The sequence below is a fragment of the Hevea brasiliensis genome, chromosome 16 (assembly GCF_030052815.1).
Source record: "Hevea brasiliensis isolate MT/VB/25A 57/8 chromosome 16, ASM3005281v1, whole genome shotgun sequence".
NCBI lineage: Eukaryota > Viridiplantae > Streptophyta > Magnoliopsida > Malpighiales > Euphorbiaceae > Hevea > Hevea brasiliensis.
Genome location: NC_079508.1, coordinates 57,970,085 through 57,996,425, shown reverse-complemented (window position 1 = coordinate 57,996,425; position 26,341 = coordinate 57,970,085). Strand labels below are relative to the sequence as shown.

At 32.5% G+C, this 26,341-nt stretch overlaps 4 protein-coding genes across 5 annotated transcripts; 2 read left to right on the top strand and 2 right to left on the bottom strand.

Annotated features, from left to right (window-relative positions):
- Window positions 1-1,384: 1,384 nt before the first annotated feature.
- On the top strand, window positions 1,385-5,058 carry LOC110647070 (protein ALTERED PHOSPHATE STARVATION RESPONSE 1). Its single transcript, XM_058138191.1, has 4 exons — window positions 1,385-2,865; window positions 3,242-3,462; window positions 3,777-4,000; window positions 4,095-5,058. Exons 1-4 carry the CDS (start codon window positions 1,923-1,925, stop codon window positions 4,939-4,941), a joined length of 2,235 nt encoding a protein of 744 aa, XP_057994174.1. The 5' UTR covers window positions 1,385-1,922; the 3' UTR covers window positions 4,942-5,058.
- Window positions 5,059-5,771: 713 nt separating this feature from the next.
- LOC110647071 (probable serine/threonine-protein kinase PBL7) lies at window positions 5,772-8,659 on the bottom strand. The gene is made up of 7 exons (XM_021800736.2): window positions 8,051-8,659; window positions 7,668-7,871; window positions 7,425-7,493; window positions 7,152-7,220; window positions 6,863-6,925; window positions 6,457-6,779; window positions 5,772-6,245 (listed from the first exon to the last, which is right to left on the bottom strand). Exons 1-7 carry the CDS (start codon window positions 8,265-8,267, stop codon window positions 5,772-5,774), a joined length of 1,419 nt encoding a protein of 472 aa, XP_021656428.2. The 5' UTR covers window positions 8,268-8,659.
- A 2,723-nt stretch (window positions 8,660-11,382) lies between these two features.
- LOC110647073 (NEP1-interacting protein-like 1) lies at window positions 11,383-13,484 on the bottom strand. Its single transcript, XM_021800738.2, has 5 exons — window positions 13,059-13,484; window positions 12,344-12,522; window positions 12,082-12,165; window positions 11,826-11,993; window positions 11,383-11,715 (listed from the first exon to the last, which is right to left on the bottom strand). Exons 1-5 carry the CDS (start codon window positions 13,210-13,212, stop codon window positions 11,593-11,595), a joined length of 708 nt encoding a protein of 235 aa, XP_021656430.2. The 5' UTR covers window positions 13,213-13,484; the 3' UTR covers window positions 11,383-11,592.
- A 4,283-nt stretch (window positions 13,485-17,767) lies between these two features.
- On the top strand, window positions 17,768-25,109 carry LOC110672582 (aconitate hydratase 1). Of its 2 annotated transcripts, XM_021835385.2 has the most exons (20): window positions 17,768-17,935; window positions 18,061-18,165; window positions 18,539-18,699; window positions 18,856-18,948; window positions 19,080-19,265; window positions 19,445-19,606; window positions 19,803-19,947; window positions 20,069-20,211; window positions 20,287-20,343; window positions 20,472-20,551; window positions 20,712-20,787; window positions 21,505-21,690; window positions 22,352-22,419; window positions 22,511-22,629; window positions 22,773-22,894; window positions 23,086-23,184; window positions 23,278-23,757; window positions 24,160-24,258; window positions 24,346-24,588; window positions 24,692-25,109. In XM_021835385.2, exons 1-20 carry the CDS (start codon window positions 17,932-17,934, stop codon window positions 24,764-24,766), a joined length of 2,703 nt encoding a protein of 900 aa, XP_021691077.2. In that variant the 5' UTR covers window positions 17,768-17,931; the 3' UTR covers window positions 24,767-25,109. The 2 variants fall into 2 exon arrangements, with proteins under 2 accessions (XP_021691077.2, XP_057993659.1); XM_058137676.1 differs by lacking the exon at window positions 17,768-17,935 and having other exon boundaries at window positions 18,021-18,165.
- The last annotated feature ends 1,232 nt before the right edge of the window (window positions 25,110-26,341 follow it).

Here is a 26,341-nt window from a genome sequence, read left to right as displayed (position 1 = left end):
AAAAAAATTAATTAAAAATAAATTCATTTAGTTCTTTCTCTCTGTATATCCTGCTCCACATGAACATGAAATGCAGTCGAGGCTTTTATGGTGGACGAGAGATGCACAAGAGAGTAGTTGGCTGCCTTTTTTTTCACTCACCTGCCATTGTTCTGCGAGAGGCCCTACTTCTTTGCCCCCATTATCCATTTCCTTATCACTGCACAAATCTCAACATAATAACACCAATATTCTCTCGGTCGCCATACTATTCCGTACTATAATGCAACACGTTTGCCACTTTGAGATTGATTACTTATGAGGTAAACGTTTTTGTTCATTTGTAATTTTATTTAAATATTTTATTTTAATTTTAGATTAAAAATAATTATATTTAAATTTTATAATTTTAAATTTATTTTATCGATTATAATAAAATACATTAATTATCATTTTTTATTATTAATTATTATTTCTTATAAAAAAATTAAAATTTGTTAAATTAATTTTGAGATTTTATTTATAATCGATTGGTGCAGCCAATTCAATTTAAAATGAGTAATTAAGTTGAGAATCATAATCAATGTGGTGGGATGTGCTGTTAGAATACTAATGAGGCATCGGATAAGACAATGAAAGCGATTGAAAATTCTATCATCTAAAGTTATGAAGTTATTTATTTATATATTGATATTGAATAATTATCGATAAACATTTGTTTTTTTGTAGATTATTAAAATACAACCTTTTTTAAAGATCAATAATTTATTATAGATAAATAATAATTTAGAATGGACATAAAACATCTATCTCACTTGATAAAGAATCGCATTATTTAGAAAATATAATTACAAGTGTTTTGAATTTTTTTTTTTCTTAAATTTGATTCTTCATGAATCTAAAATATAAAAATGTAAAATCATGAATCTAAAATATAAAAATTAAAATTTATAATTTAAAAGATGAATTTTATTATATATTTTATTTTTTAAATATAATAAATTGAGTTTAAATAAAAAACTGTTAATATTTTTCATCAGAGCTGGATATTTAAGGGAAAAAAAAACTACTCAATGAATTAGTGATCATTCAATGATAGTTGATCTCCATATTCCAATGTGAACAAATCTATTATTGGGTAATGATCTTGACAATATGTATTTTTAATTTTTTCTTTTAAATAATAGTCAAATCAGTATTATGATGATATTCAATGCCCAATAATACCCCATAAAAAGGAAAAAAAAAACTCTTAACAATAGCCAAAGCAATGGCTTCCATGATCCCTGATTGAAGATATTTAAGTTTCATGGAAAGTATAAGCAGGAAAATAAAGCAAGAAAACCTTTTCTCTCTCTCTCTTTTCCTTTTATCATGTTTTGATGTTTGAGGTCATTTTCTTGGACTTTTCTTTTTATTTTCTGTCTTTTATCAGTAGCCTTCTCCTAAATCCTAATCACCAGCTAGAAAAAGGAGGAAAGAAAATATACAAGAATCTCTCTGTATATGGCAATGAAATAAATGGGATATCTTATTCTAGACAACAAGCACTTTTTATTAATGTTAAGGGAGCCACCAAAATCGCCCAATGAGCAAACAAGCGCTGGTTTTTGGTGCTCAATAGCTTGTCTATCTCTCTTACCTTCTGACAACGCCCTGCTGTTCTTTTTCAACTTTACATGAGAGATCCTTTAAGCTAAGCTAAATTCCAAACTTAATCACCTCCTCCATTCTCATCACCCACCACTCTTTTCTGTTTCTATCAGTTACTACCTGCTGATATTATAATTCTCTTCTCTTCTCTTATCTTCAACTTTTCCAGTACTAACTTTCTGCCATGGTTATCACAACCTTCCTCCATTTTAGCAAAAGCCCACTGTAGTTTCGCAGACAAGACAAAAACCGCTTCTTTTTTCCCACCAAGAAAAGGACTTCATAGAAAGATGGGGTGTGGTCTGTCAAAGCAAGATGATGAAGACGATGTTGTGTCCTTGTGTAGAGAAAGGAAACGGCTACTTAAGTTGGCCGTGGAGAGAAGGTATGCATTTGCAGATGCCCAGTTTAAGTATAATCAGTCTATCTATGCAGTAGCAATGGCTTTGAGGTTGTTTGTGGCTAGACATTCTTCTCCATCTTCACCTTTTCTTATCACTTTTCCTTCTACTACTTCTGCTAATGTTGACACCAAGGAGACCTTTCTCACCAACTCAATGTTTCTTCAACAGAGTCCAACTGAACCCACCAATGAAACCATTGCATGTCAGCCTTCTGATTCTAAAGTTTCTTTAGCCTCTTCTAAGTTAGAGACGAAAGTACAAGAAAACCAAGAAGCTAATAATGATAATGGTGATCATGAGGAGCAGGAATCCGGGGAAGAAGAAGATGAAAGTGAAAGTGAAGAAGGGGAAGGGCTTTGTGAGCACTTTTATGGCGAGGATGTTCCGCCTTTGCCATCACCACAGAGGGAAATTGGGTGGGATTTTTTTTACCCATTTGATGAGATGAGATCAGATGTTTTTAATGGGTTTAGTCAAAGCTCAGAAGAGGATTTGAGGGCTGTGAGAGAGAAAGAAGGGATTCCAGAGCTGGAAGAGGATGGAGAGAAAGTAGTGAATGAGAACGAAACTGCAAATGTGAATTGTGATGTGGGTCATAAAGAGAATGGAATTATAGATATGAGAAATGAAGATAATGCAAATGTCGTAGGCCAAGGGGAGAGTAAGGGATTGAGAGTGATTGATGAACCCACAAATGGGAGGGAATTGCTAAAAGCATTGAAAGATATTGAGGACCATTTTTTCAGGGTTTATGATTCTGGTTTGGATATTTCAAGGATGCTAGAGGCCAACAGAGTACATTTGCAATCTGGTTTAGAGGAAATCAAAGGTGACTTTTTATTCCTTTTTTCTCTCTCTCTATCTCTCTCTTAATCATATCCTCATTGTTTTGCTCTTTGGCTTCATGAAGTGTAGCAATGAAAACTATGTCAGTGATTGTTGAGAAAACCATCACAAATTTGTAGACGTCACAAATTATCTTGTTATTGTGATGGAAGCACAATGATAATGGAAGTTGTATATTAAGCCTTCTGTCTTAGGATGAAATTTATTTGATTTTCTTTCAGAAATGTACTCAACTAGTTCTCCATTTAGCAGTTGTTGTCCTCACAATTCTTTTATCCTATTTCAAGTTCTTACCTAAACTGTAAGAAAATGGAAATCCCAATAATTTTTCCTTCTTCAACCTTTATGTTTGGATGCAGAGAGCTCGAATAAGCTCATCAGATCAATTACATGGAGCCGATCAACTTTATCTCGGTCTTCCTCCTGTAGAAGTCTCCTTACATCTAGTTCTACAAGTTCTTCAATGTGGACAGAATTCAAGACTGATCTATTTGATGACCATGGATTGGAAGCTGGGAGCCATTCATTGACTCTAGGGAGGTTATATGCTTGGGAGAAGAAGCTCTACCTGGAGGTGAAGGTAATACATCTTGTTGATGCTCTTTCTGTCTGCATGTGATGTTCATTAATGCTAGCCATGTTCAATATTTGAAGTTTGCTTCTAAAATGTTTAAATCAATGATACTGATAGGAAGTTTAACATTGACATTCAACTAGCCTATCATTCATGGAAATCAGTTTATTGGATGTTCCTGCCTCGGTGCTTTTTACATGATGCTACTGTAGTAAAGCAAAGTGTCCATCTTTTTATTGCTGTGAATTGCCAATAGCTTGACATATTTTCTTAGTGTTTACCAAACTCCTTAAAGATGTTATAATGATGGGTGTGCTCAGGCTGGAGATCAGACTAGGAAAATTTATGAGCGAAAATGCTCTATTTTAAGGCACCCTGATGCTACAGTAGATGACTTCCCATCACGGGATAAATCTACAACCGAAGTAACAGAATTACATTCCAGGATCTCGGTTGCAATAAGAAGCGTGGAGTCTATCTCCAACAGAATACAGAAATTGAGAGATGAAGAGTTGCAGCCACAACTTCTTGAGCTGCTACATGGGTAAGAAACAAGATGTTAGAAATTTACTGCAAGAATTAACAAGGCTGAAGTTATAATTAGCTGTTTGATGACTTTGATCCTTCCACTTATGCAGCCTAATGAGAAATTGGAAGATAATGTTGGAATCACACGAAACTCAAAACCGAGTCATGCTTGAAGTGAAATTCTTCAATTGCCCAGCTTATGGAAAGTTCTGTAATGACTCTCACCTACTTGCCACTCTTCAGCTTGAGGCAGAACTTGATAATTGGCGTGCCTGCTTTGCTGCATATGTGTCTACGCAGAAGGCCTACATTGAAGCTCTTGGTGGTTGGTTGTCCAAGTTCATTGCTCCTGAAGTTGAATTTTATTCTAGGGGAAAGTCTTCACTCCCACCATGTAGAATTAATGGGCCACCATTGCTGGTAACCTGTCATAATTGGTTAGCTTGGCTGGAAAAACTGCCCGATAAGGCTGTGACATATGCCATGAAAAGCTTTGCCAAGGATATCCATGCCCTGTGGAATCAACAAGGAAAAGAGCAACAGCAAAAGAGAAAGGTTGATGGCCTAGCGAAAGAACTTGACAGGAGGGCTCTGGCATTCCAAAGAGCAGAGAGGAGGATCCTTGGATCTAAGATTTCAGAGCAAGAATCAGAAGTCATCGTCCGTAATCGCATTGAATACTTGGCAGAAGGGAAAAAACTATTGGATATGTTCAGGAAAAGGCTAGACGAAGAGAAGGAAAAGCACCTCATTAACATGCAGGAGACCCAGCAAATCACGGTAAGTGGATTTCAGACTGGGTTTTCTTCAGTTTTTGAGTCATTGGCTGAGTTTTCTAAAGCATCTGTGAAAATGTATGCTGATCTTGTAACATACAGTGCAAATGCAAAGACAACAGAGAAAAATGATAGCAACCTATCCCATGTGGATGGGTTGTGCTCTAAGGTACCTGCCTGAAAGGAACAGGTGAAAATGTAGGTAAGGGTTTGGGAATTTCCAATCCCTGGTTTCTCAAAGACAAATAGTGTGTATAGAGATTCTGTCAAGCATTTATAGCAGGCCCTTGTTTACATACGCCAAAGTTATCCCAGCCTCTCAAAAGGCAGGTATTTTTGTGTTGCATTGCCAAATTTTTTGCTTGCCAGTGAATGTCCCAACAAAGCTAGAGGCACAAACCTCATCCTTAAAAGCTAGCTTTTATTTTACCAAAAAACAGAAAGCTAGTTGTAGGGACAGATCCCAACTTCCAAGGCATAATCTACCCACACACCAAATTACCATATAATAGAATGTAAGACACTGGAATTGTAACAATGCAATTTTTGTTGTCCTTTTCTTTGGAAATCTCATGATTGGCTAAGTGCAGCCTTACAAAATTTACCCTGTTATGTAGTAGGAGGACATTAGTGTGATTGAAGAATCCAACAGAAGCTTTTAAATAAATAAAACTCTTCATTTGTTCGCTGGTGTATTTCCTTCTCATAACCATGGAGATTGGAGTGATTAGGGCAATTCTAAGGAATTCATATGGCAGCAGATAATCCGGCAACAAATGGCGGAACATTCAGAACCTGGATCATGACTGATCATAGCATTGTTGCAGATTAAGATTTATGAAATAGAAGAAACTAAAAATGCTGCTAAAAGATAGTGTTGAAATTAAATACAGGTCTTTCTCGTTTATGACGTGTATTAATATTAACCAAAATAAGTTTCTTTTTCTTAATTTTACTGAGCAATTCAAACCAAAAATCTCATGAAAAATTTACATATAGAAATATAGATAATCACACATGTTCAACCGATGCCTTCTTTACCTTTTCCTCTCTAATTCCTCTCAAATTGCTCTTATCAATATCAGTGCTGACACTACTAACCTCAAAACACCTCAAGCTTGTACTTTGAAAGGAAAGGCTATCCATCTCTATACGAAACCGTTGAAATCCAACACCATCAATGCTGACAAAGCTCTGGGAAGACTCACAGTCCGTTGATCTTCGAGGTCCATGATCTGTGGATCGATAAGAACTAGCAGATGATGCTCGAGAAGGTTCTCTTGGAATGAAGCTATCAGTGGCATATAAAGCCTGTTCTAGCTCTTGCCACACCTGTGTCATTGTAAGACGCTTTTTGGGATTTTCCACTACACATCTTAGACCAAGTTGCCCCATCTTTAGCATCATTTCCATGTTACATGGCTCTGTTAGAAGATTTGCATCTAATATTTCTGCTACATCTCCCCTCTCTAAGCTAGGCCTTGCCTGCATTTTAACAATATGTATTGATGAGACACACAACGATAAATGTTTAGGGTTCCTGCTAAGAGGTTTCAGGTTTATATTCCGTTGGAACTTCAAGTTTAATTAAATAATCTAATGAACCACAATTTGAAAATTAAAAAAAGAAAATGACGTATGGAGCATGGTCACTAAATATTTTTGGCGCCTTCAAGTGGGTCCTTTGGTTGCTTACCCATTCAATTATATGATAGTTGGAATGGTTCCTGCTTGAATCAACTGCAGGCCTAGCAGAAACAAGTTGCAGAAGTATAACTCCAAAGCTATACACATCGCTCAAGGGACTCAAGTGAAAGCTGGAACAATAAGCAGGATCAAGGTATCCTGGCGTCCCTTTAATCTGGCTGCTAACATGAGATTGATCTCCAATAGGCCCCAGTTTCACCAGTCCAAAATCAGAAACTTTAGCTTCAAAATCCTCTCCTACTAATATGTTACTTGGTTTTACATCGCGATGGATTATGCTAGGCTTGACCCCGTCATGCAAATGAGCTATTCCTGCAAAATTTGCAGCTACTAAATCAGCACTAATTTATTTGCATTAATTAATTTTCAGAAATTGTTACAGATGAAACACATACCTTTCGCTGCTCCAATAGCTACGTTTACTCTTTGCCTCCAAGTTAGGCTTCTCCTACGTTTTCCTACATTGTAATGAATCAAACATAGCTTATCCCAACTAAGTTCTAATCCCAAACTAGTTGAAATCGGCCATATGATTTCTTTTTCTTCCATTTCATCCAGTTTAAGGTTACAACTTCGATTTAAAACCATCCTTGGGATTTTTCCAGACTTATTTAACTCCTACGGCTTTAATGTGCTTAAATCTTCCCTATCCTACAAAAATTTGGGCTATAAACAGGAGCTTACCTATAATGTACTCCAGCAGAGAACCATTTGGAACATACTCGTATACCAATACTTTTGCCCTTTTGCCTCCTGTTTGAAGCACCATTCAACATATCTTTAATATCTTCTACAGAAAATAAAGGGCAGCATTGGCATAGATATCTCTCATATATATATATATATATATATATATATATATATATATATATATATATATATATATATATATATATATATATTAGTCTTTAATATCACTATTTAAGAAATGGTCTTATGGGTATTATCCACACATACCAGTTTCTTCACAAAATCCCACCAAACTTACAAGGTTCCTGTGCTTGACTTTAGAAAGCAGCCTCACTTCTGTTTCAAGAAAAAGCTCAAGATGAGTTACTGAAAAATGAGAATCCTTTTCACGTGTGTGTGGGTGCAGACGCACGTGTCCTTTTGTGTATTTTTCTCCAATTCAACTAACATTTTAACTTGGATAAAGAAACAAAAGTATATACATACAAAAAGAGAGATACTTGTTGTTACCATTTCTAAATTCTTCAACACTTTGGAATGAATCAGCATGAGCTCTCTTGATTGCTAGAGTACCTTCTACTTCAAAGTTCCCTTTGTAAACATTGCCAAATGCACCAGATCCCACTAGGCACTCTTCACTGAAATTATTGGTAGCCTTTTCCAACTCTTCCACTTGGAAACACCTTAATGATAATCCCTCATCTTTCAAACTTCCTGTTAATTTTCTCAGGACCACAGGTTATTGTTCATCAGTAAATAAAATACACATAACCAAGAAAAATCGAAGTGATATATATTTTGCACAGGCAGTCAAGATTTCAAATTTGCACAGGTAGTCAAGATTTCAAATCCTTACTTCTCGCAACAAACAAGAAACATAATTGGAAACTAACCTTTATGCTTCCAATATTGTCTAAAAAGTGGACAGAGCCTTCTCCTGAAAAATAAGCATAATGAAGCAGCCACCATGGATACTACAATGCTAATGATAAGAGCTCCCAATACATGTTTATGCTTTGAAGGAGCTGCAGAATTGGACCCTTGAGGTGGTGGTGATGAATATGCCTCCAATACTGATGGTGGCTCCGCCGCCAAATTCCCATTTCTCATCTTAACAAAGCAAGGATGAATTTGCTTTTACTGAGGAAACAAAATTTTTAAGCTAATATATTCCCATTTTCTTGCATTTTTTGGTTTACCCTTTTCCAGCTGCTAGCTCTCTTTGAATGAAATTTAGTTGCCAATAAGAGATGGGAAGAAAGGAATATTGGAAAGGAAATAGTTTTTAGTCGCTAACGATTGAAAAACTTGTTGCCGGCAGACCATTTTGTCCAAAAATAGTCAAATATTCTCTAAGACTCACACTTCATCATGTGGTGTATTTGACTCAGTCTTCTCTTTGGACGGCACAATGGACACAAGAACTTGAATTTGTGGACAATTTCCACCTATTCTGCATTTATAGTTTAATCTTTTAAAATTAATCTATTAATTAATGTGTCATTAGTAAACTAGATTGCATTAATTTGTACATATATTTATTTTTTTTCTGCCTCTATGGGGGAATATGCAATCTCCATGCTTCTTTAGGTTGTTTTATTTTGTTCACAAATGAGAATGGCCCAATTCTTGCATCATTAAAAAGTTCATTTGCACTCATGAGTTCAGTTTAATGATAATTACATCTTCTAATTTAGATAAAACTCTATTGCCACTGAATCACATCATTGTTCTATTAAATGTCTTGTTATAGACAATTCATGGGACACCTGCCCATGAAAAATATTCCTATGGATAGAATATAAATCCAAAACATTGAATTAATTATTTCTATTTGCTGAAAATTAAAGATATCTTGATGTGAAGAACCAACAAAATTCTATAGTTATTTATTAAATTAAGATTAATGTGACTGCAAATTGTTGGTTTTGATGTCCATTAGCAGTTGGTTTGATGTATTGACTTGATCATCAAACAATATTTTAAACATGCAATAATTATCAAATCGTAACTCAATTTTGGAAGTTCTTTAATGTTGTCCAGGATTGTTATGTTAGTATATGTGCGTGCTTGTGATGAGATTCTCAGGGTGTGATGCCATTTTCTTTGCCTTTTTTCCAACTTAAAAGGCAACTAGGCAAGCTTATGAAACATAGTTCCAAACCAATCATAATTGAAATTCAGTGTTCTAATATTGCCCTAATGGAAGGGCACACTTCACAAATCATTCAATGGGATTCCACATTATCCCGTGAATAAAGCAATTCTTGTTGGAAAGCATACTTTTAAACTAGCAGCTTCCACAAGTTTATATTCAAAAACCATTCAATTTTTTTTTTAAATTAGTCTGATTTAATTCAGTGACCGAAAATATATAATTCACATGATAGATTTATATTAGAGTTCTCATTTTTCCAATTCCATATTAAAAAAAAAAAAAAACTAATATTCAAGAACCATCCATTTCTTTCTACTTCAAAAGGTTATCACAAGCTAAAGATCAAAGGTTTTTCCTTTTTTTTTTTTTTCTTTTTCCCTCAAAGCTTTTGAAATTAGTAGAGGTTTACAGAATCGAATTGTTGAAAGAATTATTTAGTTTAATTAATTAACAGGACATTATATATATATATATATATATATATATATATATATATATATATATATATGATAATTATAATAATTTGCAAGTTCAATTAATATTATATTTTTAAATATATTTTAAATTATACACTATTTTTCATTTTGAGCACACTTTATTTAAATTTTAATTGAAGATTAATTAAAAATTATATTTAAACTTTTAACAATAAGATAATTATTCAAGTCGAGTTAAATTAATTTCAAATACTATATTGTTAGAGTTTATATATAAAAGAAAATTGATTGAGACTCCGTTTGCTCACCGAAAATAATTTGAATAAGAGAAATATTTTTCATGAAAATATTTTTTAAAAAAATAATTTTCATTTTTCATGATTTTTTTATATAATTTTTCATTATTTGGTTAAAATGTTAAACTAATTGTTTCTATTTATATTATGAATCATAAGTATTTTTATATTTTAATAAAATTATTAAAATATAGAAAATAATTTTCTATTTTAAAAAAGAATTAATTTTCTTTAAAAATGACTTAATTTTTTTTAATTAAGAAAATATTTTCTATTAACCTATTTTTTAAATTTATTAAACGCTATAAAATATAAAAAATATTTTTTAGAATATATTTTCTGCAAACCAAACAAACAAATACTTAAATAAAATGGTTAAATCAAGTGAAATTCAAATATATGGCTATATTTACTCAACTTAATTAAATTTAACTTCTAATATTACATTAAGTTAGTAGAGTTTAATCATTAAAGAGAGTAGATGGAAGACATGAATACATTTAGGAATTTCAGACAAACAACCTTATTGTACAATTGGTCCACATATTAATATACTCAACTAATTTGTTTGGACTACATCATATGAACAAACAAGGTCAATAAAATTGAAACAATTTATGTATTGAATTGCTCATTCTGAATGTAAATGATGCTTTAATTCATTATTTGCTTTGCTGAATCAATGTACGCTGGGAGACATTAGAAATGGCAATGGGACATTAACCAAAGTTATCTTTTATTAACCTTTTTAATATTATAAAGAAATTAACAACAATCCACAACAAAATTTTATCTACTCGTAAAAAAAAAAAAAAGACAAATTAGTCCACAGAATCAATGACTAATTAATGGGTGAGTGAGTGTGGCCTATGAAAATAACCTAAAAGAACATAATTAAAGATCACAGATTTTGAAAGTAACATCGCCCATTGCAAAAAGGGTGATCAACTCATCCTCACCTTGTGGGAAATTAAAGACTAGAAATCAAAACCAGCCTCCCATCTGTTTCCATATTGGGTATTTAATGCAGAAGAAGTATCATGCTCTTCTTTGCGGCTTCATAAATGAGAATATGAGTGAGCTAATTTGTATGTTTTGTGACAATGACAAGTGGGGTTTCTTCTTAACGCTGCCTGAATGGTCTCATGCCATTCGTTATTGATCCCTTTGCTTCACTGAATAAATTGTCTCACCAATTAGAATGATATTGATATCATGTCTGTTTAGCATGCAGATTAAGGATCAATCAGCTTTTCTAAAAAATGGCCTCTTTAGATACTTATGCTAAAATTTTGAGATAAAGCTTGAGGTCTTAAATCTTGAAAAACTCCAAAGAAACAAAAAATGCAATTAAAACTACCATAACTCAAAATTTTTATACAAATCACTGATCTAGTATAAAGATCGTGGCATACCTAAACTACCACAACTCATCTGGTCAGATGAATGGATAAAAACAGAAAAGGCCCTCAAAGGTAGTGACCATACATGTAATTAATAAAATAACCATTTCTCATCTTGTAATTTACAGGGAAAAAAACACATCACAGATCCCTTCTGCACAATGGGCAAGATGCATGCCTAAGGAGCCACTTATCTATGCATGGTAGGTGGAACATGTGATGACAATGAGGCAAGCTTCTCACCGTCTCTCCAAGCTGAAAGTCCTGCACGGAAGCACAGTGTAGCCAATGTCAATTGCACAAGCTTCTTTCGCATTAATCACACTTCTGATCACAAATTTGAAAAGAAAGCCGTAAAAATTAAGGGACTGTACCTGAAGGCAAACTGAACAAGCAACTCTCTCCCCTGAAGCATCTACGTTGTTATTACTTGTGATTTTGATCTTGGGAATCTTTTCAACAGAATCACCTGGCAATCCCTTGGCACCACCAGTGTCAAAGATGTTCTGGACCTCGTCAAAGCTTGTTTCAACAGCACCCATCTAGTTGTACATATTAAAGATGTAAGCAAAGGACCATTGGGTATGATATAACCCATCAACATATTTAATTGCTTGGATAGCAAACTACCTGGCTTTGTACTGCACTTAACATGGCTGGACCAATTCGCTCCCGAACAAGTCTCCCACTAAGGAGGCTTGCAATAACATCAATCTGTAATATTGAAGAGTTCTATTACTTTGTTGATAAATTTGTTTTCAGCTCAAGTCAATCAAGTGTTTAGCATCAAATTCATAAATTATAACATTAGAGATAAAGCAAACAATAACTTTCACATCCCTTAGTGAACATCTAAGCACATTAACAAGGAAATAGAAGCTAAATTGCTCACCAAGTAGAGGAGACACCCAATCCCAGATTCATCCGACTGCCAAAGAAGAAGAGAAGATTCAAAAACTTCAATTGAGAAAACAGCTCCTGATATGGCTCCAACTGCAGCCCCTCGAACAAACCCACTCTCAGTTTCTTGGCCTATCAAAGCTCCAGTCATGGCTCCTAACAAGGTGCCCACTACAGACAATAATGCCAATTCCTTTAGCACGCATTCTCAAAGACAGCAAATGCTCCTTTGTTATGTGAAAAAATGAAAGCAAAAACAAAGAAATAAATTAAAAACATTTGAATTTTGGACTTGAAGGCTTTGACATCTTTAATTCAAAGGAACCCAACAATGTATTCAATATTAATTATATGGAAACCTTTTCATACATAATTGTAACCCTACAAGAAAATTACGTCCTTATCATTTTCATTATAAAGCCCATTTGTCTCTTTACAAAAATAAATATATGAAGATTTTTTACCTGGAATTGAAACAGATAATGGGACATAAAGATACAGCAAATCCCAGAAAAAAAAAATCAATAATTGAAGAGAAACCTCAAAACCAAAACCCATATCAGAGAACACAAAACAGATCCAAGCATCAAAATCCCATTCGATCAACAAATCCACAAATTTCATTAACAACAAGAATTCCAAAGAAAATCCACAAAATGTTAAAAAGAAAACAAGAGAGCAACTAAGAATAAAGAGATCAGACAAACCTAAAGCAAAGAAGAAGGTGAAGATCGCAGAGAAAACGTTCCCGATGATTGCAGAAACAGCAAAATCGCAAACTTCTTTAACCTTTCCAACTAAATCTCCAAAGAAAGGCAATGAAGACATAGAAAATCGAGATGGGTGTGGATAAAACTCCATTTTTTTGGCCTCCAATTGTTCAGAACAGAAGATTATGACAAAGGGTGCCGTTGATCTACAGAAAATGGAATTTAAACAAAGACATATATACCAAAAGGAGGGAGGTGGTGGGTATATTGGGTACGCTTCGGCCTTACGAGAAACAAAATGAATAGAGAGAACCCATCATCATTCATCAACGACCTAGCATTTAAGGCTTCTTATATTTTTTTCTTTGTCACCACTTTATCTACCTTTGAAACATCAACTGCCCTCTCTCTCTCTCTCTCTCTCTCTCCAGAAAATCTTGAATTTTAATCAATATATAATAATTTTTTTAAAGGAAATATATAATATTTTTTTAAAGGAATTTCAAAGAAGTTGAAAAAGGTTAGAACCTTCAATTTTCTTGATCGATTCTGAGGGTCGTTTCTGACTTTAAGACTTGCAATAGAATTATTTTTTAATTTAAAAATATAATATAAAATTTCTTAAATTTTAAAATGATATATAATAAATTTTTTTTTAATTTTTATTAATTATTTTATATAATTTAAAATAATAGTAACGTAAATAATTTTTTATTTATTATCTGATAATAAAAAAGATTTTAAATTTTTCTAAAAATGTTGAATTACAATATGATAGGCTAAGTATGGTAAAAGTGAAAACCATGTGCATTTGGATCTTCTCAATTTCTCTTGTTGTAGCATACAATTATAATCTTTAAATTTTAAATATATTTATAATATTATTTTGAAAAGATTAAAAAAAATCATTTCTACAATTTTAAACTTTTCTATATTTTTTTACCTCACTTTTCAATTATGCGCCATTAAATCTATAAATTTAATTTAAAAATATTAAGAATTTATTTAACGTCATATATATAAAAATAAAATCTATTAATATTTATTTAAGTTTTAACATTTTGAAACAATTATAATTATTTGGTATTTGATAATCTAAAATTAAAAATACATGGTTTAATAATACACATTTAAAATAGAAACTCAATAACTAAAATTAGATTTGAGACAAAAATAAAAATAATAATTCAATTTTTGGAATGAAAAGGAAATGGCGTTTGGTTACTGCTGCCAATCATCAAGTGCTTAAATTAGAGAGATTGATTGATTGATTGATTGATTGATTAGGAGACAGCATGTTTAAAGTGGGAGTGGAGGTTAATGGCATCCATATTTGGACAGGTGATGAAGCCTTTATTTCGTAGACAGCATCAAAATATCTCAAGTTGGTGAAGCACTTCTTTTATGTGAGTTATGGGCGCTCTTGGATGTAGATGTGCAATACAAATTATTTAATTCCCAAGTGGTCATCAATAGCATAAAATGGAGGACTAAATTTTGATAATTATTTTTAAATTTATTTAATTATAATATTATAATTTTTTAATTTAAAAATATAATATAAAATTTTATTAACTTTTAAATTTTATAGTATAAAATTTTTTAATTTTTAATTATTAATTTTTCAGTTAAATGATAATCTAAACAATTTCAGCATAGAGTTTAATCAGTAGTTATCTTTTTTCTCTCATGTATAATTTGAATTATTTTTTTTTTTATAAACAAAATAATTTTTTATGTGTAAAGAGAATAATTTTATACTTTGTATAAGAGATGTGAGAGAAATATTAACTAAGTGTCATGCGAGAGTTATGTATATCAGTTTCTAATTAAAAAATCAGTTATTGAAAGATAGAATAATTTTACTGTATAAAATTTAAAAGTTTAAGAAATTTTATATTATATATTAAAGTTAAAAAACTGTATAACTATATAAGTTTAGAGATAATTATTAAAATTTATCCTAAAATGGAGCCTTGGCCCCTCAAAATTTTCATGTTCTTATACACAATGTGTTATTTCTCTCTCAAGATTTTAATTTTGTATCTTTTAATTTCAAGAGAAGGTCAGATTATAAGGTGACACACTCTTTAGCAGATAAATTTTTAGGGGATGATTCATTTATTTGTAATCCAGTGGCTCAAATAGCCTTTGTATTTTTCTTTGGCCTTGCTAAGCTGTTTAATGAAAATTTTCTTTAGAAAAAAAAAAAAAAAACCTGGACGCCATTTCTTCGTGCATTACTTTCTTGTTTGCTTTTTGAAAAAAAATAAAAAATAAAAATGTAAAAACTTCCATTTAAATTGATTAAATGATATAATTTTAGTCACTGAATTCATAGATTAAATTTATCTGTCCCTCTTTAGTATCTTATTTTATTTTTTTTAAATATTTTATTTTATTTTATTTTATCACTTACATTAAATTCTAAAGGTGTTAGTAAAAATCGAATTAATATTTTAAGAAAAATTTTTCTTAAACTCAATTTATTATAATTTAAAATATAAATACATAAAATTTATATATTTAATAGATATATCTCAATATATATTTTATATTTTATATTTATGATGAATTAAAAAAAAAACTAATATTTGAAGTGTTAGTTTTATGTATGCATTATTCAAAAAATAATAACTACATTTGTTTATTGTAAATAGATATTTTGTTTTAGATAGATGGAAAGATATTTTCTTTTAGGAAGATGGGAATAGGTATTTGAATATTATATAACTTATTACTTTTTATATTATTATATAAATTGTTAGATGAATATAAATCCTAGAAACATATTTAATTTACAATAATTTTTTGTATTAAATACTCATCAAGGCTACATTATAACCTTAACTAAGTGATAGTTCTTCATTGCATTAAATTCATTTTACTAAAATTAAAAAGACCACAGCTTTCTTAATTTATAATGAAGCTGCTACTTGTTGAAAATTCAATTATTGCAAATATTTTTAAGTTGTTGAAGATGTTATGGATGTGTACAGATATGAACACAAATATTCATTTATATGTCTAAAATTAATAATAAATGAATATAAATTTAAAAGTTATTAAAAAAATTGAACAAAAAAAGAAATTACTACCAATAAAATATTTATTAAATTGTTTGATTTTTTTTTAACTTTTAAAGCGCATGAAGGGAGAAAAATTTTAAGTTCAAATATTTTTATATATCAATTTTGAAATTTATTTTATATATATAAAAAAATAGATTATCTCCCACTGTATACTCGATATCTAATTCATTAAACTTTCATTAAATTAAAAAAAAATAATAATAAATCCATCTCAACATGGTTAGGACAAAGAATGTTAGGTGGAAAATATATTTCAAAGATATTGGCTCCTATTCATCTCTTTGCTTTCATAATTCAAAGGAAATGAGAGAATTATATCTTTGAATGCAAGAATTGCTAATATCATTCAATTACTCTTGTAACTTTTGTCATTGCTTTCTACCATCTAGATAACCATATGTGAAGAAATATATAGCATGAACATTTAAGAATTTTTTCTTTGTTATATGTAAATCTACATTAAAAAAGAGTGAATAATGTTTATGCCAAGCATTTTTCATTCAAATTGCAATGGTAAGTCCATATATATTATCCCCATGCATTGTCCATTAAAAAAAAGAAAAAAAACTCTTATTTTTTTGTCAATTACGCACGTGCTTATCAAGGAAAATGAAGATTTTGAAGGTGTCTTGGAGACCAATGGAGTTACTACACAAAATAGCTAAGTCTAAATATTTATATTTATCATTAAAAGAGTTTGAAAACATTATTTATCAAATTAAGGTATGAAATTTTTAGATTAAATGTAATGGACACTAATTTTTTTTTTCTGGTAACGCAAATCTAATAATTAATGACATTGTAAATATTTCATGTTCATCAACCTATCCAAAATTAATGTATTTTGACATTTCCGTTATTAATTTTTGAAATCCATTTCATCTTTCTCATTTGATTTCGAAATGAGCCCAAACGTAACCATCGATTTATATTGTCATTATTAATTTATATTTTTTTTACGAATTGACACTCTTAAATGTGAAAAAAAAAAATTCAACTAACATATTCGATAGAAAATTATTAATGTGTAAAATAAATTAAAAAAAAAAAGCATATGCTCCAAAATATGATAGGTTTGCGAGTGAGCTTCACAGAAAGTGACACCTGGGATCATCGTATTAATGGTATTTGAAATTTTCGCATTTTGACAATTTGACATCTCATCTTTCTCTTTTTTTTATATATATACACAGAAACACTTTAATTCACTTTGTAATTGTGAACTGCACTATTTTTTTTGCTTGGTAGATTATATGATAAATTATTAAGTCTATTTAATATATTAAAAAATAATACACTAAATACTCAAATGAGAGTAATTATATCATAAAATTAAACAGATGAAATTCATTAATTTGGGAATAAAAATATACATATATCTAGTAATGCTAATAATTTCCCAGAATATATTTTCTAGGAATCTCTTTGTGGACAAACATTGAAAGGAAAAAAAAAAAATCTAATAATAGTAAAACTTTTATATTAATTTTATTTTTTTCCCTTTCCGACAAAAAAAACAAATCTGGACAGAGAGACAAGTCACGTGAGTATCACTGATCAGAATAGTTGGAGTTCCTTTTGACACAATGGCAAAACGACCTCGTCCTTCAATGTATCTTTTGGAAGAACAAAATAAATATCAATACTCTATCTGCTTCATCCTTCGATTCTTCCACCTCGCATACCCCTGTCTCGCTCGCTTTCTTTAGGTCTCTCATTCTAAGCAATCGAATTCGATTCGTCCTTTTCTTACCTATTCAAAATCTCCGATCGTAGCCATGGGTAGTTACTGACCAATCTTCTAGATTTGAGCTCTGTTTTCCAGTTCCATTTCTTTTTTATTTGCTGTGAACTAACAAAATCTGCTTTTGTTTTTTATTTTATGCGCGGTTTTTTATTGTTTTCAGTGAATGAAAACCCTTTTAAGAGCATATTGAAGACTCTTGAGAGACCTGATGGTGGTGAATTCGGCAAGTTCTATAGTTTGCCTGCTCTCAACGATCCCAGAATCGGTAAGTGGATTCTTATTCTTACCCGTCTTTTTAATTTTATTTTGTTGTTGAAATGGTTGAAAAAAGAAGGGAATATGGAGATGGAAGTGGTAATGATCGAAAGTTCGAATCTTTTTCTATTACATTATCGTTGACTTTTTTCTCAGTCCATTTTAGAATCTTCTTTTAAAATAGCAACTGCTTTTTATTAATCACGTACGTCAGAGATTCAGTTTTTTTTTTTTTTATCCTTTCTGAATTAAATTTCATGTTTATGAGTTGAAATAGAACATTGGTTGGCTACTGTATTTACTTTTTTTTTTTTTTAATTATTATTATTGCGAGAATTGATTTGGTTTTTTGATTGGGACATTGATTTTTACATGTGTTTCAGATAAGCTGCCATATTCAATTAGGATCCTTTTAGAGTCTGCAATTCGAAACTGCGATGAGTTTCAGGTTAAAAGTAAGGATGTTGAGAAGATCATTGACTGGGAAAATACTTCTCCTAAACAAGTTGAAATCCCATTTAAGCCTGCCAGAGTACTGCTTCAGGTCAACAACATTGCTTATTGAATCTGTGAACGCTTTTTTTCTTTCAGATTTGAAATATTAGTATTATGATTATGGTTAAAAGGTTCTTATTGATCATTGATATAGTCCTTGTCATTATTGACACTTTGGCTGATAACATTGTCTTCTCGTTATCAGGATTTTACTGGGGTTCCTGCAGTTGTTGATCTTGCCTGCATGCGAGATGCCATGAACAGCCTTGGAGGTGATTCTAATAAGATTAATCCACTGGTGAGCCATGAATTGATTTCCATTTCTGATGCTCTCTTTTGTAATATATCTATTGTTCTCCAAAGGAAGCTTTTACCAGTTTCTGTGTTTGTGGGTAATGGGGTTAACTTATGAAAAATTTATTTCTTCAGGTTCCAGTTGATCTTGTTATTGATCACTCAGTTCAGGTTGATGTGGCAAGATCGGAAAATGCGGTGCAGGCTAATATGGAACTTGAGTTTCAAAGGAACAAAGAGAGATTCGCCTTTCTCAAATGGGGTTCAAATGCATTCCATAACATGCTCGTTGTTCCTCCTGGATCTGGCATAGTCCACCAGGTGAGGCAAAATTTTGCATCCTATTGGTCACATATAATTTATTTTTGGATATTGGTTTTGTTACCTAAAATATATTATTATTTCAGTTTATCAAATTAAATTTGTTTCTGTGTTCTAATATAATGCCATATACCTGTGGCTGTGAAAGATGTTTGATCTCTTAATATTACAATTTCCAGGTCAATTTGGAATACCTTGGAAGAGTTGTATTCAACACAAATGGGATGCTTTACCCTGACAGTGTAGTTGGAACAGATTCGCACACAACTATGATAGATGGATTAGGTGTTGCTGGTTGGGGAGTTGGTGGAATAGAAGCAGAAGCTGCAATGCTTGGCCAGGTAAAACTATCTTATCTGATCTCTACCATTTTGGAAGTTCAATGAAGTGTCTTATTAATTCATTATCTATTGATGTGTTTTTATTGCCTGCATTGAATTATTTGTTGAAAAATTCTACAAGTGCAAAAATTTTTCACCGTTGTGCTTACCATTTATTGTCAATAATTGATTATACTGTATTTCTTTATGCATGCAGCCCATGAGCATGGTCCTGCCTGGTGTGGTTGGGTTTAAGTTGTCAGGAAAACTAAGCAATGGTGTTACAGCCACTGATTTGGTTTTGACAGTAACACAAATGCTGAGGAAGCATGGGGTTGTTGGCAAGTTTGTGGAGTTCTACGGTAAATCAGTTTGACACCATCATGGTCATCGTATCATGTCATCATTTTTATTGTGCTTGTTGCATTGTATGCCTTTTCTTTTTCTTATCTCACTTTTGATGGTTTTTGCTTTTCTATGCAGGTGAAGGCATGGGTGAACTGTCATTAGCAGATCGTGCTACTATTGCAAACATGTCTCCTGAGTATGGTGCAACCATGGGCTTTTTTCCTGTGGATCATGTTACACTGCATTATCTCAAATTGACAGGCAGAAGTGATGAAACTGTAAGTGCTTAATTGAAGTTTTATCCAAGTTCATGTGAAAATTTTCTTGTGTTGATTGAAGAGAAAATAATGCAGGTTGCTATGATAGAATCCTATTTAAGAGCCAACAAGATGTTTGTCGACTATAGTGAGGTAAATACCATGCATAAATTCTTTCTTCAGTGTGTACAATTCATGTGTAATTCTGTCTTTTGCACGTGCTTGTTCTGTGTATTTAACAGTGTCATTTTTTTTATTGTAAATATGTTGCTTGAGCTCAGCCCCAGATTGAGAGGGTATACTCCTCATATCTAGAATTGAATCTTGAGGATGTGGAACCCTGTGTATCAGGGCCCAAGAGGTAAAGCTTTATAAAAATATATGTACATATTTTTTGAGAACCAAAAGTTTATGATTATATTAAAATATCCTTTACAAGAGAAACAGACTTGCATGAACTTAAAGTTTATTCTATTCCAATACTTCTTGTGCGCTCCTTAAAAGTGGATGTTTTTTTGCAGGCCTCATGATCGAGTTCCTTTGAAGGAAATGAAAGCAGATTGGCATTCATGCTTAGACAATAAGGTTGGATTTAAGGTGAGAAATTTCGCCCGCATAGACAAGGGTAAACAGAATCATCAATATTTGCAGTCTTCTAAAATTTATTCCAGAACTTTTCAAATCTACCAAATATTAAACAGAGAGAATCTTAGAAGTTATGCTACTTGGAAATTGTTGGACCATGCAGTGACTACTGGGATGTATGCCATTTCAATTTTATTTCATAATTTCTTAATATTGTGTGACACTGCATAAGGGCAATTTTTTATTCTGATTCTCCATGAGGAATCCTATGCCTGATTTGAAGTTCCAATAGTATAACTAAAAATTGTGGCCTTCTTTCAAACACTATTTGTGATGAGATGGCTCATCAACTGGACTGTATGGAGTATGATAGTAGTTACCGTTTCAAAGCATTAGCGCTTTGGTTGTTTATTAATGTAATGATCTATTTTGGGGTTTTGCATCTTAGTGAGGCAAGTAATGAAATTGTTGGAGAAGTTTTATCCTTAGGAAATATGAATAATAGTACCATGTTGATGAGAGGACTGAAACAGCAAGGCATTTATATTTTTATTGAGATGCAATTACCAACACAATTGGTAGAAACAGCAAGACATTTATTCCTGCCAAAGTAAATTTAATTTTTCTTGTATAATCGCTTGATGTTTGTCTTATCCTGGTCCCCATGGCTCCATGTAGCCCAACCAATCATTCTTTCATTCTCATTACTTTTTCTGTATGGCTTTATAGGGATTTGCTATACCAAAGGAATCCCAAAGCAAGATTGCCGAGTTCAGTTTTCATGGAACTCCAGCACAACTTAGGCATGGTGATGTGGTTATAGCTGCTATTACTAGTTGCACTAACACCTCAAACCCTAGTGTAATGCTTGGAGCGGCTTTGGTTGCAAAGAAAGCTTGTGAACTAGGATTGGAGGTTAGATGTCTCCTTTAAAATCCTGTTATTCTTTCATTGTACATCGACTGTCTTGATTAGCACAATACGTTAAAAAAAAAAAAACCACAACTACAAGATCAAAAGAGCACAATGGTTCCAAGAGGTGCAAATTTGATGCATTTCCTGAGTTTGGATTTTGGAACAGGGTGCATTAAACGTATTGCCTTCTTTTGAGTTGTGAACTACTTCTGGGGGAGATATATCTGATATGTGCTACCATGCTAATCTAACTAATAATGTTTGTTCTAAAGTTGGCTTCTGTGCTTCATTATTCTGTTTTTGAGATTCAAATTTGTGAATATGAGAAACTATTGAAGAACTTTCTGAAAACTATTTAACAACTTCAGAATATGACACTCCTCTCTCTGTCTCTCTCTCTTTCTCTCAATAAATTTTGTGGAGTGATTTTGCTTGCAGGTTCTAGGACTGGATTCTCATCCCAGACTTTTTTTACTGAAGAAATTTAGAATTTACAAAGGCTGAATTTTCTTTTTTATTTGACATCATTGGAACTTGTCATTCAGTTTTCAAAGCATTTGTTTTGACTAAGAAGTTGGAAACTTTCTTCAGTAGTGGATGACTATATGAATTGATCAACTTGTTAAAAGAATGTTGTTTTTATTTGCTAATTTTTTTTCAGGTAAAACCATGGGTTAAAACAAGCCTTGCTCCAGGTTCTGGGGTTGTGACCAAATACTTGGAAAAGAGGTACTTTCGTGGTTTTATCATTTATGTCCTGACTTCTAAAACTTTGTGCAATATTTGTAATATAATTCTGAATTATATGCTACCTCTGCAGTGGCATGCAGAAGTATTTGAATCATTTAGGGTTCCATATCGTTGGTTATGGATGTACCACTTGCATTGGCAATTCGGGTGATATTGATGATGCAGTGGCATCAGCTATTACTGAAAATGGTAATTTTTTTTATGTGTAATGCATAACTCTGCCTAGGTTGGATTTTGATTACCGAGAATGATACAAGTAATTCTTTTTTGGATAATTCTTCTAAGAATTTTTTTTATACCGATGGTCTTGTTGTTTATGTACGTCTTTCCAGATTTAGTGGCAGCAGCTGTGTTGTCTGGGAATAGGAATTTTGAGGGTCGTGTACATCCTTTAACAAGAGCTAATTATCTTGCCTCACCTCCTCTTGTGGTTGCTTACGCACTTGCTGGAACGGTATTCTTTTCATAATTTTAACGCACCTTTCCTTGTGTATTACTGTAGCCGTGATTTTACATGTTATGCGTAACAGATTCTTTGTTCCCTAGAAAAAAAGATGCTGTCTGACTAGCATTGCATTCATATTATCAGGTTGGTGATTTACTTTGGAAATTAAGTGTTTATCTCATGGGTGGGCAATGCTGCAGGTAGATATTAATTTTGAAACAGAACCAATTGGGGTAGGAAAAGATGGAAAGAAGGTATTTTTCAGGGATATTTGGCCATCCAATGAAGAAGTGGCAAAGGTGAGCTATTTAACATTTTAGTATTTGATTTCTAATCAGATGGTTACACTAGGTTTCTTATGATTATGCTTTTTATTCTTGCATGGGCCACAGGTTGTACAATCAAATGTGTTGCCTGATATGTTCAAGGCTACTTATGAGGCAATCACTAAAGGAAATCCCATGTGGAACCACTTATCTGTACCTTCTGGGACTCTCTACTCATGGGATCCGACATCAACATACATACACGAACCGCCCTATTTCAAAACCATGATTATGTCACCTCCAGGACCACATGGTGTGAAGGATGCTTACTGCTTGCTCAATTTTGGGGATAGTATTACAACTGATCACATTTCACCAGCCGGTAGCATCCACAAAGACAGTCCTGCTGCCAGATACCTCATGGAACGTGGTGCGGACAGAAGGGACTTTAACTCTTATGGAAGCCGCCGTGGTAATGATGAGGTGATGGCAAGGGGCACCTTTGCCAACATTCGTATTGTCAACAAACTGTTGAGAGGAGAAGTTGGACCTAAGACAGTTCATATCCCCAGTGGAGAGAAACTCTCCGTTTTTGATGTGGCCATGGTAATTTCTTCTAATCTAGCTGTTCACTTCATTGGTATTATAAAAAAAGCATTGTCTTACTGAAACAGTTGAAGTAAAAGCTGGTTATTGAAACAAAGAAGAATCATATAAGAGAACCTATGGAGGAAATCAGGAGCATCTTAGATAATGCATGTTTGTTCACATCTGGATTAACTCTTGATGCCATTTATGGTAAACATAAGTTATCCTTAAGCAATTAACCAAACAGATGACCCTATTGTTACAGTTCTCTATTTGCTTAAAACATTGGGTTTAGAGCGTTAACAAACTAGGTATTAACATTGAAACCAGTTTTCTAAAGAATTAATGAACTAGGCATTGTGTTGAGACTCATGATCTCATATCAGTTGCATTTTTTTTTTTTGTTTCTTTTTATTACAGAGATACAAGAGTGAGGGACATGATACAATTATCTTGGCTGGTGCTGAGTATGGAAGCGGAAGTTCTCGTGATTGGGCTGCCAAGGGTCCAATGCTATTGGTGCAGTATTTGCCAGCATCATAATCCATTAAATTTCCCAATTTTTAAAGCTTTTGTAGTAAGTTGTTTAATTTGGTATTGGACTAGGGTGTGAAAGCAGTGATAGCAAAGAGCTTTGAGCGAATTCATCGCAGTAATTTGGTTGGCATGGGTATTATTCCGTTATGTTTTAAGCCCGGTGAGGATGCTGAGACACTTGGATTGACTGGCCATGAACGCTATAGCATCGAACTTCCAAGCAGTGTGAGCGAAATTAGACCTGGTCAAGATGTCACGGTTGTGACAGACAATGGCAAGTCATTCACATGTACTTTACGTTTTGATACTGAGGTATGAGTAATTCAATCATGCCAAACTCTCTGACCTCAAAATAATAGACGCTTCCACTCCATACTTGTTTTACCGACAACAATGTTTGGTTACTTTTTTACAGGTGGAACTGGCATATTTTGATCATGGAGGCATTTTGCAATATGTCATTCGGAACCTGATTCATGCAAAACAATGAAAAAGCAACAGCTCAATTGTCAATAAGGTCAGTTTGCAGCTGCGAAGCAAACAGGTAATAAAAGATTTGGCAACAATGCATGAGATGTCCTTTTTGTTGCAGAGCCCTATCATTTTATGAATAAATAAAGAAGTGAAAAAGGGATTATTCGAGGGTTGACAGATATTAATGCCAAAATCCAGTTCACCATAGATATTTGGCGTTAAACGTTTGATTTTTGGATTAAAGAGAAAAACTATCCAGTGACTCTTATTGTTTGTTTAGAAAAAGTGTAATTGAACCGATGATTTGGTAGCTTAAATTTTTATAAAATGCTGCTTCAAAGCTGGTTACTATTGCTGTATGGTATTTTCTTAGAAAGATGGTGTGGATTTGTCATCCGATACGTACTCTTAAACGGCTATCAAGATGTTCTTTTGAATTTCTTGGATTCCTGGTCTAGTAGCATCATTGATTTCCTGTGTCATTTTGAATTCTTATTCAGTGGACGCACCTCGGCCATTGTTTTTTTTTTTTTGTAAAATCCAACGGTTAGCATGCAATGTCCACGAATATCACTAGCACACTGCTCGCTTAACCATTTCCTTAAGCTATAGGCCATCCTAAAAGCAAAAATTTTATTTGCGGTTTTCTCATTTTCTGCTAATATTAGTGGCTGAGGTGTCAAAAGTATTTGGAAAGAGAATTTTATTTTTTGACATTGGCTGCTCTTCCTTGTCATTTGAAGGACTAAAATGCGGATTATTTTACACTGACGAGGACTAAAATGATATTATTAACAAATTATAGAGACAAAAATTGGTACTTTTGAAACAATAATAATAAAAAGTGTATTATGAAAGATCTTGTAAGTTTCTTTAATTAATTCACAAATAAATGTTCTCTAAGTAATTATTCTATCAACCCTAATGCCTTGATAAAAGGAACCGCTAAATTAAAATAGATTAGATTATTATATGCGACTTAATTTTAAAAATTAAAATTTAATAAAATTAAAATTTAATTAATTAAAATGGAGGGTGGATAAATTAAATTTTAGTCAAACGTACAATTGATCCAGGATTGAATATATGGGGTTTGTAGGCTTTGTCAAAAATATATTAGTATGGGCTGCAAGTAGCTTTACCAGAATGTCTTGGTAGTACAAATGCACTCTCTTTCTCGGCTTAGCACATAAACATGGACATGAACCGGTTTCCGGCCGAAACTGTCAGTTTGGCTGGCCTCACAGTTTAGATCAATTTCAATTCTAAACGATTTAATACTATTCAATACGATTCATGTATTATAAAATTATAATAAATTTAAAAGTGTTATTTATTTAGTTTTTAATGTAAAAAAATTAAAGGGATTTAAATATAAATTTAATATAATTTTAATTTTTTTTTTTTTTAATGAATCAGTTTCAGTTTGAAATCACTGGCTCACACTAATAATTTCAAGCTGATTCCGATTCGGGTTTAAGAAGGAGGAGGGCTGGTATATCCTGGTTCTTGATTGGTTCATGAACTAGAACCCTTGACTCGATCCAGTCCCAGATTTGACCCAAGCTGCTTCCAGTTCAGTTTATGGTTC